We start from the raw sequence: 18,431 nt of genomic DNA on the forward strand, positions 1-18,431 counted from the left end.
GAGCCCAGGATTTCTCCCTGCTTCCCCAATGCCGATGCAGCAACAGGTCAAGTGTGTGCAGTGACTGCACAAGCCTGCCCACTCCCCCTCCCGTCAATTCTGACGTCGGAGAGGAAGTTTCAGGTTGGCCCGGAACTTCCTCTCTGACCGTCAGAATTGACATGGGGGGTAGGGGGGAAGGCACACCTGGCCTGTTGCTGCATTGGCGGCTTGGAGGAGCAGGGAGAGAGAGAAAGAAAGACAGAAAGGGGGGGGGAGGCAAGTAGAGAGAAAGACAGAAAGAAAGAAAAAGACAAGAAAGAAAGGATGCACAATCAGAAGGAAGTGCAACCAGAGACTTCTGAAATCACCAGACAACAAAGGTAGGAAAAATGATTTTATTTTAAATTTAGTGATCAAAATGTATATCTGCTGTCTATATTTTGCACTATATTTAATGGGTTCTGGGGGGGGAGGGGTTTCGGAGATCTGGGGAGGGAGGGAGGGGGGCCTGTCCCGTCTTGAGGGAAAAAATAAATGGTCATGTTACCTATTCTAGAGAATGGCATAGGGACTGTTTACTGCGGTAAACCGCAGGTCACCACAATAAATCTGCAGGAATGGAGACATTTGCAACTAGTTTACCGCAGGAATGGGGACAAGACCTTTTACCGCCCTGTGGATGCGGTGAAAAGTATTACTCCTGTGGTAAAAAAATTGTGCTCATGTCAGACTCGGCATCTTCTCCCCAGCTCCTCTTGCGCCTATTTTACCTTCAGGAGCCAGCCATGCCACAATGAAGACAGAAGGAACCTAAAACCAAAGCCTGAGACCAATGTGATTTGAAGAATAAAATTACCAGACAACAAAAAGAAAAAATAAATTTATTTTATATTTTGTGATTAGAATATTTCAGATTTGAAATATGTATCCTGCTAGAGCTGGTTTAGACATAACTGGGGACCGCAAAGTGCAGGCTGTGCTTCTCTAGCTTTCAGCTGGCTTAGGGCTCTCTCTCTGACCAGGGGGCAGTTGCCCTAGTTGCACTCCCCTAATATTATTCTTACCATGTGTGACTAAAGTATTCGGTTAGCTTGATTTTTCTATGTAGCATTCTGTAGTAATTTGGTTTGTTCAGTTTTCACAATAGTGAAGGGAATGTTTGGGAAAGGGAGGGGAGATGGGTTTTGTTGAACTTTGCTGTTTTATTTGTGTTTATAAAATTGACAATTGTCAGAGGAGAAGCTTCCGCCCACACACACACGACTGCAGGGCGGCACAGGCAGGCTTTGCTGGATCAGTTTCTTTTCTATAGCGCTGCAAAGGTAAGGGGGAGGGAGGGAGATAGATTTGGCTGGAGGGAGGGGGGGAAGGGGCCATGCGTGCTATCGGTGACTGCACGCCTTCCCTCTCTTAAGTTTCTTTATGTCGCGAAGGTAAGGGGGAGGGAGGGAGATTCTCAGGCCGCTGAAGGGTGGTGAGGTGGTGAGAGGGAAGGGTGGATGCTGCGGGGACGGGGCGGTGAAGGGGACAGTGGGGACAGGGTGGTGACGGGGATGGTGGTCCAGTGACGGGGTAGTGACGGGGACATATTTTTTTCCCCTTGTCATTCTTTAACCTCTATTTAAACCTAGGCCTGTTTTGAAAGCACACCTATGTCTATTGCTTCTACATATTAGACCAATGTACCGTATTTTCACGCATATAACGCGTGCGTTATACACGATTTTACAAACCGTGCATAACCTTGCATGTTATACGCGTGAGCGCATTGTATAAATTTTTTTTTTACATCGTTCCCCCCCCCCGATGTCCGATTCACCCCGCAGGACCGCTCGCACCCCCACCCCGAAGGACTGCTCGCACGCACTCGCACCCGCACCCCCAGACCGAAGGACTGCTCGCACCCCCACAGCCTCCCGAACCCCCCCCCATCATGTAGAAGCTCCTACCGTTGTCCTGCTGCTTCCTCTTCCGGCGGTCCCGGCCCTTCTGTGAGCCCTGCGTCTGAGCTGCTTCCTCTTCCGGCGGTCCCGCCCTTGAAAGGGCGGGACCACCGGAAGAGGAAGCAGCGCAGACGCAGGGCTCACAGAAGGGCCGGGACCACCGGAAGAGGAAGCAGCAGGACAACGGTAGGAGCTTCTACATGATGGGGGGGTGGTCGGGAGGCTGTGGGGGTGCGAGCGGTCCTTCGGGGTGGGGGTGCGAGTGCGTGCGAGCGGTCCTTCGGGGTGGGGGTGCGAGTGGTCCTGCGGGGGGGGGGGTGAATCAGACGTCGAGGGGGGGGCATCAGGCTTTCAGGGTGGGGACAGGACTTCAAGGGGGAGAGGAGAGTCGGGGCGGCTGAAAGGAGAATCGGGGTGGCCAGAGGAGAGTCGGGGCGGGCGAAAGGAGAGTCGGGGCGGCATGCGCGGTATACGGGTGTGCGCGGTATATAAAAATGTATTTACATAAATTACAGTTTCCTGCGCGCTATACCCGTGTGCGCATTTTACACGGGTGCGCGGTATATGAGTGAAAATACGGTACTCCAGAAAGAGGTTTTCTGGCACAATGAAAGTGTTGAAATAATCTCTGCTATAGGGCTAATGCTTAAGATCATCTGCCCAACATACTTGGTTTAGGAGTGAGGTTTTTTGTTGTCATTCTCAGTGGCAAGTGTTGATTAAAATGAAAGTGAAGTTAGCACATTGTTTGATTATAAATAGAATAACAAAAGGTAGGATGTTCTTGGCCAAGAAGCATTATAGCAATTACCAAGCTCCAGAAGTGGGTGAGAAAAAAATACTCATTTAGGATTAGGTGTCTAAAATTAAAAAAAATAAATACAGGCTCAGCAACCATCAGGTTTGTGTGACAGCTGTAATGATCGCATGTGACACTATGTCCTATCTGGTATTGTGTAACATATGCAACCGCAATCTTGTCATTAATTGCGCTCATTCTCGATTGTTTGGTCAAATAATCAACATGTTTCTTTTCACGAATCAGTTGCTCTCTGTTTCTAGATGTTTGTGTTTATGTTTTTTGACAAACGTAGAAGTAAACGTAATGCTCGGGACCATCGACTCACGCGCCACTGCGACGCTGCCCCCTGAGACCTAGTAGGGGAAGGCGCGAGGCAGGTGGGAAGCGCGGCAGCTGCTTTGCGCGAGTCTCGCAGGTGAAAGCCATTAAGGCACAGTCGGGGCGCGCGACGGCCACCTGGAGGAGCGCGCGCAGCCCCAGCTCGCGCTCTCCTCTCCTGCAGACTATGGCGGCGGCGGCGGCGGCGGAGCAGCAGCAGCAGCAGCTACAGGTTAGTGGCGGGGAGGGGAAGCGGCAAGAGCGCGGGCCCGGTCGCTGGTGCTGACGCGCCGCTGCCTCTCCCCCGGCCCCGGGCAGCCCCGCGAGGACGCCGCGGCGGCCTCCCTCGACCGCCGGGACTGGGCCTCGGCCTCGGCCTACCCGCCCGCCTTTGCAGCTGCACCAAAGCAATGAATCCATTCATCTGCAGCGGGTAGGGAGAGCCTGCTCGGCTCAAAGGCCAGCGGAATGCTTTGTTTGCTTCAGTCCGAACAAGTCAACCCAGCCATCTTCACCTGGTTCCTTTGATCCACTTTCATCTCTTCTAGAATCGATTTGTTAGGGCACCAAAGCTCAAATGAATCCATCTTCTTTTGCATCAAAGAGCAACCAAGTGCTTGTCTGTGGAGTACTTGCTCCCTGCTAGTTGCTTCTTTGTTTACAACTTCTATTCCATCCCCTTTAAGATCAAGATCTTCATCCTCTTTGTCTTCACTTCGGATCCCGTGTTCTGACTTTTGGCTTTGACTTTTCTAATTAGATACAAGCATGTTTGCTTTGCTGCTGGTTGTTTATGTGTTGGCCACCAACTTTGAAACCGACACTCTCTTCTTCCAAGTTTGGTTTTCTGAAGATGCTTTCACTGTGTACAGGTTGAACAGATAAGGTGACTGACACTGTTGCCTATTCAGTTCTAACAGCAGCTTCTTGATTTTCATATAGGTTCTCTGTCAGCTGAGTTGTCTTTGGGTTTTTGGTATGCTTTATTCTTCTCAAATATCCATCGAACACTGGCAATAATGTCTCTTGTTCCTCGACCTTTTCTTAAACCAGCCTGAACTTTGGATAGTTCTTGCCCAATGTATGATTGGAGCCTTCATTGCATTTTCAGCAATATTTTGCGGGTGTGTTCTGTAATTGTTACAGTCCTTGGCATCACCTTTCTCCGGTATAGGTATGAACAGTAACAACACATTAAACTACAAAATTAAACTACACAATGCTTCTCAACATTCATTGCTACCAGAATATCTGGTCTTGGTCACACACGCAGAACACAGATGCTATGCAAATACAGGACCACAAACTAAAAGTACTAATGTATACAAATGAAACCCTAAGATGCAAGACTGCATACACCCCCAGGGAAATAGAAACCCAGTACAACCCCAGGGAAATAGAAACAAATGCATTTCTTCCTGAACAATGCAAATATAAACAGCAGACATACATTCTCAAAACTTGACACATTTTAATCACTAAATTGAAAATAAAAATCATTTCACTTACCTTTGTTGTCTGGTGAATTTTATTTTTCTAATTATTTTTCCCCGTCTCTGGTTGCACTTCCTTCTGTCTGTGCTCTTAACTGTGTATCCAGGGCCTTCTTATCCATTTGCTGTTTTTCTCTTCACTTTCTCTCCTGCATCCATCTTTAGCATTAACTTTTAACATTCAACTTTCTTTCATTTTTCTGATTTCTTATCAAAATCCATCTACTTATCCATGTCTTCCCTTCTATCCATTTGTACCATCTCTCCTTTCTTCTCACCTATTCCCATCTATCCATTAGAAGCATTTCTTATCTCTTCCCTCCCACACCCATTGCTGTGCACCATCTCCTCCCTCTGTCTCCTCTTTCCGTCTATCCCTGTGCACCATCTCATCCCTCTCTCGTGGTCAGACATCTGTGTCTTTTCCCCCCTCCTATGGTCTGGCATCTTTCTCCTTTCCTTCCTGTAGCCTAGAATCTCTCTCTCCTCTCCCATGATCTTGCGGCTCTCTTCCTTCCCTCCTCTTCTCGTGGTCTAACATCTTCTTTCTTTTCCTTCCTGCGGTCTGACATATCTCTCTCCCCTCCTTCCATTCCATGGTCTGCCATCTCCTTCCTATGGTCTGGCATATCTCTCTCCCCTCCTTCCATTTCATGGTCTGACATCTGTCTCCTTCCCATTCCAGTGGTCTGGCATATCTTTCCTCCTTCAATCACCCTTCTCCGGAATCTGACATATCTCCCTTCTTTGAGTCACATCTGCTTCCTCCCAGTGTATCATTTCTCCCTCTCCCCTTTCCACCACTATCATTATAATTCATCATTATCACTATAATTCTTTCTCTTTCTTCCTTTCCCCATGTATACCATTTTCCCCTCCCACTCCACACACCTATGTCCAACAATTCTCTTTTTCTCTTCCCTCACTCATCGGCAGCATCTCTTTCCCTCCCCACCACTCCACCCATGCATCTCTTTCCCTCCCTTCCCAATCCCCTCTCAGCCCGGTGCAGCATCTGTCTTTCCTTGCCTTTCCAAACTCAAATGCAAAGCAAGGGAAATAAATTTCACCACTGTTTTCAGTTTTTGAAATTTATTTTCCTTGCTCTGCATTGGAGTTTGTGCTCAGCTTTGGATGTCTTTGTCCTGAGTAAGACTCGACCCCTGATGTAGCTTGGTAAAATAGGGATTTCTCTATTGGATATTTTAGTTTGCAACGCCCCTAGATTACAATTTGAAGTTTTGGCATCATGTGGATTCCAGCAGAGCTGAAGTGCACCTAAGTTGACTGTTTCTTAATTCTTCTGAAATTATTATAATTGAACTGGGCACTTTTTTTAAAATTTGAACTTGGATCTTGCATGCTATTTTTTTAGCGTGCTTGTGCCAGATATTTGGAAGTTGCGAGCTTGTCTCACCAACTTCTAATGCGCTCCAACTGTGAAAGTGTCCCAACTGACAATGAGTTCTAGTTACAGCGATATTATTTAAAACAGTGTTCTTCAACCTTTTTACACCTATGGACCGGCGGAAATAATAAGAATTATTTTGTGGACCGGCACTGGTCCGCAGACTGGTAGTTGAAGAACACAGGGCTAAGCCACAGGCCAGATCCCGCCCATGTCCGCCCAATCTCCCCCCCCATAATTGTAACACTCTTTTTTCCATTCATTTATCATATATATTACATTACATTAGAGATTTCTATTCCGCCATTACTTTGTGGTTCAAGATGGATTGCAAAAGAGTTATAGAAGGTGGTCATTTCCAGTGAAGGTAAAGAGTAGATCAGGCAGTTTCGGGGAGTTGGGAAGATGATGGGAATAAGGAAGGTATTTGTGGTGTTAAGACTTTTTCAGGGATTTCTTGCAGAGTATAGTTTTTATTTCTTTTCTGAACATCTTGTGGTCTGGGGTAGTTATCAGTAGATTGGAGATTTGGTTATCTAATTTTGCTGCTTGAGTGACTAGGAGGCCATCATATAGTTTTTTCCGTTTAACTTCTTTGATTGGAGGGTGTGTGAATGGAATGTGAGTTTTCCTATTCCTTGTTGAGGTAGTTTGGATGAGGCGGTTGTTCAGGTAGGTTGGGCTGTCTCCGTTTATAGTTTTAAATAGTATACAGTAGAATTGAAATAGTATTCTTTCTGGAATTGGAAGCCAGTGTGAGTTGAGGTATGCTTCTGTAATGTGGTTATGTTTCCTCAATGAGTAGATGAGTCTCAGAGCTGTATTTTGAATTGTTTGTAATTGTTTAGTCATTGTTGCAGGGCAGGGGAGGTAGAGGATGTTGCATTAGTCTAGTAGACCTCAGATTAGGAATTGTACTATGAGCTGGAATTGTGTGCTTTCGAAGAATTTCAGACATGTCTTAGGTTTCTCATAACTGCAAAAGATTTCTGTATTTTATTTATTTGTAGTTGCATGGTGCAGTATCTGTCTATCGTCATTCTTAGTAATTTTAGGGTGGTTTGAATGGGGTAATTGATTGAATTTATTTCTATATTGGTTATGGTTGGGACTTTGTTATTTTCAAGGAGGATGAATTTTGTTTTGTTTGGGTTCAGTTTTAGTTTGTGATCTTTCATCCAGGTCACTACTGTTTCTAGTGTTTGGTGTAGTGTGTCTGTCATAGAGGGCTTTGGTTGATCAAAAGGTATGAGAATGGTAATGTCGTCTGCATAGCTTATAAGAGGTTAGGTCTAGTTTGTCCAGGCAGGCGCCTAGGGAGGTGATATATATAATCTTATTAACAATACATAATGGTTAACCACAAAATTAAACTACACCAGGGGTGCCCACTAGGTCGATCGCGATCGACCGGTAGATCGCCAAGGCAAAGTGAGTCGATCGTGGAGCCCATCCTGGGCGCAGGACACCTGTAGGAGCCACTACCAGTGGGTTTGTGTAGTGCGGCAGTGAAGAAGAGGGAGCCAACTGAAGATGACTGCCGCATCGATCACACCGCGGACCGGTGGTTGAAGATTGGGCCTGATGCACGTGCCGGCTCTGTGGACCGGCAGAAAATTTCTACGGACTGGCACCGGTCCATGGATGGCGGTTGAAGAACACTGATTTAAAACATTACTTAAGACAGCATTACATTGAAGTTGGTTTGAGAAGTGGATTTTTTTAACCTATGAAACTCAACAGAGGTTTTTCTCCACTTCTCAAAACTTGTTGTGATTATTAGGTCGTTGGGATTGGTAGATTTCCTTTTTTTTTTTGGTGGGGGGGACCTTGTAGTGAAGAAGGGAGCTTCTGAGGTACCTTAAAAGGCATATTCCTGTGTTTGGTAGATTTCAACTATGCCAACATTGACTGGATAAATGTTATCAGGGAGTGCTAGGGAGGTAAAATTCCTAGATGTCATAAATGACTGCTTCTTGGAGCAATTGGTCCAGGACCCAACAAGACAAGGAGCTATTTTAGATTTTTCCCTTAGTGGAATGCAGGACATAGGACTGGAAGAAACTGTATTGGGTTCGCTGGGAAAAAGTGATCATAATATGATAAAATTTGAGCTGATAACTGGAGTGACGTCGCTAAAGAAATATACTGTAGCAGCTTTTAATTTTCACAAGGGTGACTACGATAAAATGAGGAAAATGGTTAAACAGAAGCTAAAAGGGTTTGTGGTGATCTATTTTGGGGGGGGGGGGGGGTCTGGCAAGATGGAGTGGGCAACCCTCCTACCGCCGATCATTCGGCCGGGACAAGCGGCCCCTAAAGTTATCGTGGCAGAGAGATCCCTTGCCGTGATAAGCTCAGCGGCTGTATCTACTTACAACCTGATTCTCTAACCGGCGTCTGTAACATGGAGGTTGGTTAGAAAATCAGGATTCTCTATAGGACACCCGTCAGCTTTTGAGACCAGGCGTCCTATAACATAATATAACATAACACTGGACTTCTAGACTGCATAACCAACAAAAGTTTTATGCGATTTACAAAATATTATCAAAAGAAAATATAGGATCAGAAATTTTGGAAAGGAGATGCTGTACAGTGAAAGATTAGAGAAACTGGGCCTCTTCTCCCTCGAACAGAGGAGATTGAGAGAGGACATGATCGAAACATTCAAGGTACTGAAGGGGATAGACTTGGTAGATAAGAACAGGTTGTTCACCTTCTCCAAGGTAGGGAGAACGAGAGGGCACTCTCTAAAGTTGAAAGGGGATAGGTTCCGTACGAACGTAAGGAAGTTCTTCACCCAGAGAGTGGTAGAAAACTGGAATGCGCTTCTGGAGTCTGTCATAGGGGAAAATACCCTCCAGGGATTCAAGACAAAGTTAGACAAGTTCCTGGTGAACAAGAGCGCCTGCAGGTAGGGCTGGTCTCAGTTAGGGCACTGGTCTTTGGCCAGTGGGCCGCTGCATGAGCATGATGGGCATGATGGACCACTGGTTTGACCTAGCAGTGGCAATTGTTATGTTCTTATGTAAATTGTTTTAAATTATTCGTAAGAACTTTTGAAAAGAGAAGCTTTGTTGTTTTCTAAATTGTTCATAAGAAAAAGATGTACGTATTAAATGTTGAAAATCTTTGTCATAATGTGCTGCTTGATAGGCCAGCGTGTGGTCAAGATATTTCTTACTTTTACATCCTTTAACTGATGGAAAAAAGAACAGAGCATGTGACTGAATGAATGGGACTATCAGTGTCTGGATCCTGTCAACTGGAAAAAAAGTTTTGGACTTCTCGTAGAAACACAGTAAATGACAGCAGATAAAGACCTGAATGGGCCATCCTGTCTGCCCAAGAGTCACACTCATTGTTAATTCATGATGAAAAATTCTCTGACATTTCTGGGATGTAGTTTGTAGAAATCTGTCTGGTACTGTCCATAGGTTATAACTACTGGAGCTGTTGTCACTCCAGCCTATCCAAACCATCTTTTTTTTTTTTTTTTTTTTTAATTTTTAATTTATCATTTTAATTGATCATACAAGCATAATAAACATACTCGATCACAGATTTGTTATTTCCAAGAATAAAATAATCTAACGTGGAGGCCCACAAAAGAAAAAACATTATTATTTAGTCCACAAATAATATGGAGTCAAAGAATAGAAATAAAAAGAATGAAATAACAATCTATCATCTTAGGAGCATTCACAAAGGGCGCAGGAAGCTACCAGTTCGCGCTACTCTTTTGGAACGGCAACAGAATCAATTATGATTTCACTACCTTCTTTAGCCACAATAAATTCTAACAGTTGTTTGGGCTCAAAAAAAAGAAAATTTTTCCCACCATAAGTAACATAACATTTTGACGGAAACTTCAAAATAAAGGTTGCACCTAGAGATATGACTCTCGGTCTATAAACCAAGAAGTCACTTCTTCTCTTCTGTGTCGCCTTTGAAAAATCAGGAAATATACTTATGGTTGAACCCAAAAATTGAACATTCATATTTCTGAAATAAGTCTTAAGTATTAAATCTCTATCAAACTCGAGAGCAAAAGTCACCAGAAGGGTAGTCCTTTCCATTACTACATCAAGAGAGCTTTCTAAGAAATTTGTTAAGTCAATTTGTGTACCAGGAACCTCAGTCTGTGTTGGTGTAGAACTAATTACATTAGTTTTAATAGACAAATATTGCGCTCTTACAATTGGTGGTAAATTTTCACTAGGTAGTTGCAAAACTTCACGCATATATTTGCGAATCATTTCAATAGCTGAGATTACTGGTGAGCGAGGGAAATTCAAAATCCTCAAGTTATTTTTTCTTTGGTAATTTTCAATATGTTCTAATTTCTTCTGAATAACATTCCTTTCTTTAACAATATCCAATTGAAGATCTTTAACTTGTGAAATTTGTTGTTCATGTCTATGAATAATCTCACCATAATTTTTCAGGGTTCCCTCTTGGTGTTCTACTTTAGAGTTAATAGCAACATTATCTTTCCTCAAAACTGCTACTGCTTTCTGAAGATTAGAATCCATAATTTCCATTGCCTTCCAAATTTCCTCCATATTCACGACAGGAGGTCTTTCTAACCTTCCATAAATGATCACTTCTCCCCTGGTATTCTTTTCTTCAGTCTCCATGCTTGAGATCGGTGTAGAATCTCCGGCTTGATCTTCAACTCCACAGGGTCTCCCAGCCGCTCCTCCAGGGCTACTTGCTTCCGTTTCCTCTATTGGGGACTTCGGCACTGCCTGCAACATGGGACTGGTGGTTCTGGGCTGGCTAGGTGCCTGTCTTCCTTCGGGGCTTAACACTGCCCCATTGCCGCTAAGATCCTCCATCAACGGTGGGGGTTCTCCTGATGCTTGCTGCGTCCTCGGTGTAGCAAGCCGAGCCAGACCGTCCAAAGTGGTCTGAACCAACCCCCTCGGAGTCACGGTCGCTGGAGGCACAGACCGCGTTAAACCTTTCCTCTTTCCCATCATGCAAACTTACACCGCAGGACCGGTAAGTTGGAGAAGAGTTGGTTCGGGACCAAATTAGTCTTGCAGCTCAGCATGCACATCTGCTCCTGACGCCATCTTGACCCCATATCCAAACCATCTTGTCATTTGTAGGACACGGATCAGAAAAGTCTGCCCAGCACTGACCTTATGTTCCAAATTTCTAGTTTCCGTCAAAACCCTCTCTAACCCATCCTAAATTGAATTGCCATACACTTCTCCCTCCGTATTTGCGGTTTCAGCATTCGTGGTTTCCATTATTCACGGGTTTTAGCTTGCTGGCTCTTCCCCCCCCCCCCCAAATTACATCAGCTTGCATAGAGAAATTACTGATTCCAAGCGTTTACAGAGAAAATCGCTGATTCCCAGCACTTTCTTCACTGTGTTTTGTCTCTCCTTCAGGAACAGGTCAGGTCTCCGACCATGTTATTCGCGGTTTCACCATATTCACAATGGTTTTTAATAGAAATCAGCGAATAACATATGAAAAAGTTATTTGCAGTTTTTCTGTATTTGCAGTTCTGTTAATCCCCTATCACATCGAATACGGAGGGAGAAGTGTATATGGAGCATAAACTGTGCTTGCAGTGTCTTCTGTGTAAGCTATATAAACAGAGAGGCTCAGAATGTAGTTAGTTTGATTGGGCATGGGTACAGATGCACTAATTCCTTCTTGCAACTCCTCAGAGTGCCTGTCTGACAAAAAGAACAGGAACAGTGTCTCTCATTAGCTGTTACTCATGGTTTTCCCTACCCCAAGCAGAAACCAGCCTGCTCGGTAGTCCAGTTCTTTCTTCATTGCTAAACTGATTCTGATGCAATGTTGCCTTCCAAGTTTGGACTACAGCTGGGACCCTTATACACCCCCAGGTCCACATAGTAAACAGTAGACGAAGATGGTATTCAGGCAAGGAGTGTCATTGATAATATAGTACATAATCTGGGAAACTTCAGGGCAGGGTATTTTGCAGAAACCATGTCGCTGAGTCAGAGGCTGGTAGGCCTCAGGCCCACAAAGGTGACCCCGTAAACACTAGTACCCTTAAAGAAATTAGCTAACTGATCACAATTTGGACTAACATCCATCCCTTAGATTATGCTGTTATCCAAATGTAAAGTTCATGCACCAAAAATAAGTTCCCTTGGACTAGTCATACTTCTAATAATCTTGTCTGTAGAAAAAATCCTACCTAGTCTACATATCTGAGTACTAAAAATAGAAAGATAAGGAGTGTGGCGCAGTGCTTAAAGCTACAGCTTTGGCACCCTGAGGTTGTGGGTTCAAACCCACGCTGCTGCTTGTGACCCTAGGCAAGTCACTTAGTCCCCCATTACCTCAGGTACATTAGATAGATTGTGAGCCTACCGGGACAGATGGAAAACAGTACCTGAATAAATTCATGTAAACCATTCTGAGCTCCCCTGGGAGAAAGGTATAGAAAAATGAATGAATAAATAAATCTTTCCCCTATATTATGGGTTTTTTTTTTTAAAACTGAGCTCCAATTAAGGAATTGGCTGTGCCCTATACCTTCTCTTTTGTAGACCCAGCCATCAAATAGACAATTTTAGAAGAGTTATCCACTGGGTATCTTGGCTGTTTTAATGATGTTTGAGGGTCCAATTGAATTCACTTAATAAAAGCTCTATATATTAAAGAAAATCAGGGCAGATGTGTTCACTTTTTAATTTCACACTCCGTTTCTAGCCCTCCACTCAGTATAGTATTCATGTAATTAGCTCTACCCATAGCAGTTGCTTTGTGTCTTGAGTCACTTTATGAAATTCATTTGTAAATATAAAACTGAAAGAAACACATTTTCCCAGTCTTACTTCCACGAATATTCTTCTTCCTGAGGTGATCCAGTATACAGAATAATAGGTGTGCAACGTTCAGCCATACTGGCAGTCATGTTATCTTTTGTTTGAACTTTGAAGATAACTATATGTCTTTCTATTTACAGAGTTTGTCTGAACTGGAAGTTTTATGCACTCAGCTGTATGAAGGCACAGATTTAGGGCAGCGGGTACAAGCAGAGAAGGTGCTCCTGGAGCTCATCGAAAGCCCAGAATGTCTTAGCAAATGCCAGCTGTTACTGGAGCAAGGAACTGTAAGTCTGGACTTTTTGCTGTTGTGTAGGGGGGCTAGTGAGAGTTTGTATGTGAGAAGGGTAGGGGGCGCAACCAAAGCCGTTACCATGGGCTCTTGAATCACTTGGTCTCCAAGCCTGTCCAGTGCTGAAGAAGGCTTTGAGGCTCTCTCCAGGTTTTTGCTCTGGGCCCCAGCACGCCTAACACTGGCCCTGTGTGGGATTGCTGTTGAATGAACACTTTTGGAAAGGCATAGCTTGGACCAACTCTTGATCATGTGCTGACTGCTAGTGGCAAATGCAGGGAAGTATTGTTAAATAATGGAAGGGAACTCGACTGCCACTGCTTGCCCTGGAATCAGTAGCACTGAATCTTACGAATCTTTGGAAATCTGCCAGGTACTTGTGACCTGCATTGGCCACTGTTGGAAGCAGGATGCTATGCTAGATGAACCATTGGTCTGACCCAGTATGGTTATTCTTATATTTTAATGTGCTAGGTATAAGAATGTGTGGGTCCTGAGGGAAAAGTAGTGTAGGCTGTATGGGGTGGCTTCCTGATGAGAGGGGAAGTAGATAGGTGAAATACCAGACATGATGTGGAAAAGATTTTTTTTTAACTTATATTTATATTTTTAAAGTGTTAATATTAACTGCATTTCTTTCTAGCTTTCTTTCCAACTTTTCATGTCTTGTAAACGGAGCAGCGGAAAACATTTTCACTAGACTTCTTCTAAAGTTAGACTAACACAAGTTACTTGTAAACATAAGTAAAACAAAAATTGAATGGCATGCCTAAAACAAAGATTGTTTATGTTGCATTTAGATTTGCAAATGAGACCCTGCAGTCAGCTTGAACAAAGGTTTATTTCTTGTGCAAAAGGCATATGAGTTTTGAACTAGTGGTTTATTCAGTTCTACTTGCAAGTTGTGTAGAAGACATCTACATTTTTTTTCTCTCTCTCAGCTTCACCTCGTACATCACAGGACTGTGCTGTAGCCACTCAGTTTCTCCTTGTACAAGCGAGTTGAAAGGTGTCTGTCTTTCTGATCTGCTCTGATTCTGGTTTATTATTTTGGGGTTTTTATCTGGATTTTGAGACTTCTCAGGGCTCCAGATATCCCCATTGTTACTGGGGCAGCTCTGCCAAGGAGTAAACAGACTATGATCAGAAGTCTGTAGCTGGGAGGGCAACCCTTTTACAGGTCACCTACTCTGCCTAGGCTGCTTTAATAATTTTGGTTGCTTGGGGACGACCGCTCTCCTAATAGAAAGGCTTGTTCCTGGTTGTTAACCAGAGCTTGAGCACGGGCTTTGTAGCCCTGTATTGGTCCTGAGGACTTTATTGGGTGCCACCTGTATCCCCCCACCCCGAACATACATGTGGAGCTTTGGTGGTCTAGGTTCTCAGGCTCTCTCTCAGAATCTGACTGGCCTCCTGAAGACATAAGCATTTGGATTATGCATATATGCTTGTCTGAGGAAGGATTCTTCTCCATATCCCAGCTAATGTTTCAGCTGATGTTGGCACTGCACCAGTATAACTGAGTATAGTAAATCTATTGAAGTCTATGGGAGAAATTGGGGGAGTCTTTAATTGCAGATTTGGTGATTTCTAGGGTTCCCTGAATTTTTATTCAGCTCTCTTCAAAAATGCCTTGATTTGGATTTAATGGATAAAAAACTTAGAAACATGATGGCAAATAAAGGCCAAATGGTCTATGTAGTCTGCCCATCTGCAGTAACAATTATCTCTTTCTCTCTCTCAGAGAACCCATGTGCCTATCCCAGGCACTCTTGAATTCAGACAGTCTCCACCACCACTAGACCAAGGTTCACCTGGTGGGGCCTCCGCGTGTGCGGATCACCGGACTTGATGGACCCAGGGTCTGATCCAGAGATGGCAATTCTTATGTTCTTAGATTACTCTGGAGCTTATCGCATCTTAACTTCATCCTATGCCCTCTCATTGCAGAGTTTACTTTAATCTGCTGTTCTGAATTATCTTATATGTGAATTTGTATCCTTGTTGCCCATCGTTTGTAATGTTACTGTGCACAGTACCCAAAACATGTACATAGGAATTTCTACTACAGCTCTTCATCCTTTTGATTAGTTGTTCTGTCTATCTGTTGTAATCTTGTTGCTAAACCTTCTACTGTGTATGTAAACTTGTAACCCGTTCTGGGCTCTTTTGGGAGGATGGGCTAGAAATTTGACTAAATAAATAAATAAATACATGAAAGACTCGCATTTAAATTATGTAGTTATTTAAATGTCTATCATATCTCCTCTCTCCCGCCTTTCCTCCAAAGTATACAAATTGAGATCTTTAAGTCTGTCCCCCATATGCCTTTTGATGAAGACCACACACCATTTTAGTAGCCTTCCTCTGGACCAACTCCATCCTTTTTATATCTTTTTTTTGAAGGTGCAGCTTCCAGAATTATAAACAGTATTCTAAATGAGGTCTCACCAAAGTCTTATACAGGGGCATCAATAACTTCTTTTTCCTACTAGCCATACTTATCCCTATGCCACCTAGCATCCTTCTAGGTTTCGTAGTCACCTTTTCAACCTGTTTGGCTACCTTAAGATCATCATATACAATCACACCCAAGTCTTGCTCTACTGTCATGCAAATAAGTTCTTCACCCCTTAAACTGTACCATTTCTTTGTATTTTTGCAGCCCAAATGCATGACCTTGCATTTCTTAGCATTAAATTGTAGCTGCCAAATTTGAGACCATTCTTCGAGCTTTGCCAGATCTTTCTTCATGTTGTTCACGCCATCCGGCGTGTCTACTCTATTGCAGATTTTGGCATCATCTGCAAAGAGGCAAATCTTACCCGGCAACCCTTCAGCAATATCGTTTATAAAAATGTTTAAAAGAACAGGCCCAAGAACCAAACCTTGAGGCATACCACTGGAAACATCCCTATCCTCAGAGAAAACTCCATTGACCACTACCCTCTGTTGTCTTCCACTCAACCAGTTCCTGACCCAGTCCGTCACTTTGGGACCCATACCGAGGGCACTCAGTTTATTTATTGGATGGTTGTGTGGAACACTGTCAAAGGCTTTGCCAAAATCTAAATACACCACATCTATCACACTCCTTCTATCCAATTCTCTGGTCACTCAGTCAAAGAAATTGATTAGATTTATCTGACAAGACCTACCTCTAGTGAATCCATGTTGCTTCCGGTCCTGTAATCCACTGTATTCCAGAAACGTCACTATTCTCTGTCCTAAAAGTGTTTGTTTCCATTAATTTATCTACCACAGAAGTCACTCACTTAACAGCCTGTAGTTCCCTACTACTTCCTTACTTACACTTTTTTGGAGAGGGACCACATCCGCCCTTCTCCAGTACTCTAGTACCACTCCTGACTAATGAAGCATTGAAAAGGTCAACCAGTGGAGCTGTCAGAACTGCCTTAAGTTCCTTCAGTACCCTTGGATATATACCATCTGGCCCTTTCACTTTGTCCATGTTTAGTTTAGCTAGCTAGAGATCTTGGTCTTGCCAATTCTGATGCTGAGCTTTTGACGTCTAGGCTCAAGCAGTGGAACTTGTTGGATGAAAATGTACAAATCAGAGGAAGTTCCACCAAGCATTTTCCAGTTCTTCATCCATGAAGATGGGCTCTACTTCTGCCACAATGTGACCAGTGTGTTTGAGGCAATTGAAATTACCTGTAACCTTAAAGTGGTTTCTCTTCATTGACAGCTGATCCAAGAGCATCAATGCTGTGTTGCTTCATAATGGGAACAAATACCTGTCTCTTCCACTGGCTCACTTAGTTCACCTAAAAGATGATTAGAACATCAAGACCTTTCTAGGCACTTTGAAGTATGAGGTCATTGGAGACTTGAAAATGGCATTTCTAGTGGGTCTCCAAGATATTTTTACCAAGTTTTCCTTGATCCGTAGGTCCGTGGCCGGCAGGAGTGCGCATGCACGCTTAGCTGTGCCAGTGGCCGGCAGAGAAATTGTAAAACGCGGACCTCCCTGCTCTCCAGCTCCTCCAGGCATTGAAGCAGCAGTCCTCCATCCAGTCTACCAAAGTGGCTCTTCTGTCTGCCTTCCTCTTCAAAAAAGCCTGCTGAGGGTCGCGGCCGGCTATAGTGAACCTCGCAGGCCGCTCTGCACTTCGGTATCTGAGAGAGAAAAAATTTAGATGATGCCTTCTACACAACTCGGACTAGAGGTGAATAACCTACTGGTTCAAGAGTCGTATGCTTTTCTAGAAAATAATATAACGAAGATTATAATTAAATGGTGAGCAAGAACTATCCAAAGTTCAGGCTTGTTTCAGAAAAGGTCGAAAGACATTGCCAATATTAGATGGATATTGGAGAAAAGCAAAGATTATCAAAGGCCCCTATACTTTTGCTTCATTGACTACAGCAAAGCTTTTGACTGTGTGGATCCATGATAAACTATGGAGAACTCTAGCGCAAATGGGAATACCCAAACACATAACTCAGCTAATAAAGAGCCTCTGAAAATCAAGAAGCTGCAGTGAGAACTGAATATGGCAACAATGATTGCTTTCCAATAAAACTTGGGTGTCTGGCAAGAATGCATTTTGTCACTTTACCCGTTCAACCTTTACGGCAAAGCCATCTTCAGAAAAGCAAATTTGAAAGAGCACCGGTTTCAAAGATGGTGGCTAAAATATAAACAACCTGTGCTATGCAGATGATACAATGCTCATTACTAGCAGCAAAGAAGACATGCTGTATCTACAGAGAAAATTCAAAGCTGAAAGTCATAACATGGGATTAGAACTAAACATAAACATCATTTTTTGTGTTCATCATGATCATCTTGAGGATTTTGAGTTTGAAGGTGATAGAATAGAAGTTGTAGAGGATTTCAGTCTCCTCGGCTCTTTCATAAACCAAGAAGCAACTAGCAGGGAAAAAATTCTCCACAGAATAGCACTTGGTCGCTCTTCAATGAAGGCTCATGACAAAGTATTCAAAGACAAGGAAATTACACTCCAAACAAAGATCCTGCACTTGTCCATGCACTTGTTTTCTTAGTGGCCAATTATGAATGCAAAAGCTGGACACTGCGGAAACAAGATGGAAAGAAGTTTGACTCATTTGAGCTTTGGTGCTGGAGAAGGATTTTATGCATGCCGTGGACTGCCAGCAGAACTAACAAATCGATTCTGGAAGAGATCAAACCAGCTATTTTACTCGAAGCCCAAATGATGAAGTTATGACTGTCTTATTTCGGTCACACCGTCGGAGATCACTGGAGGAGGACATCATGTTTGGAAAGATTGAAGGAACCATGCAAAGAGGGCGACCTGCAGTCAGATGGCTGGACATATTGAAACATCCATGGGGATGATACTGGAGGACCTTAC

General features: G+C 43.6%; 1 protein-coding gene across 1 annotated transcript in view; it reads left to right on the plus strand.

The window, feature by feature from the left end:
- Positions 1-3,038: 3,038 nt before the first annotated feature.
- Positions 3,039-18,431, plus strand: part of RANBP17 (RAN binding protein 17) — a 548,236-nt gene continuing 532,843 nt past the window's right edge. The window contains exons 1-2 of the mRNA XM_033927588.1: positions 3,039-3,277; positions 12,917-13,063. Of these exons, the coding sequence (XP_033783479.1) occupies positions 3,233-3,277; positions 12,917-13,063 (192 nt within the window). The 5' untranslated portion in view covers positions 3,039-3,232. The remainder of the gene's footprint in view (positions 3,278-12,916; positions 13,064-18,431) is intronic.

The sequence above is a fragment of the Geotrypetes seraphini genome, chromosome 18, assembly GCF_902459505.1.
Source record: "Geotrypetes seraphini chromosome 18, aGeoSer1.1, whole genome shotgun sequence".
NCBI classification, from domain to species: Eukaryota; Metazoa; Chordata; class Amphibia; order Gymnophiona; family Dermophiidae; genus Geotrypetes; species Geotrypetes seraphini.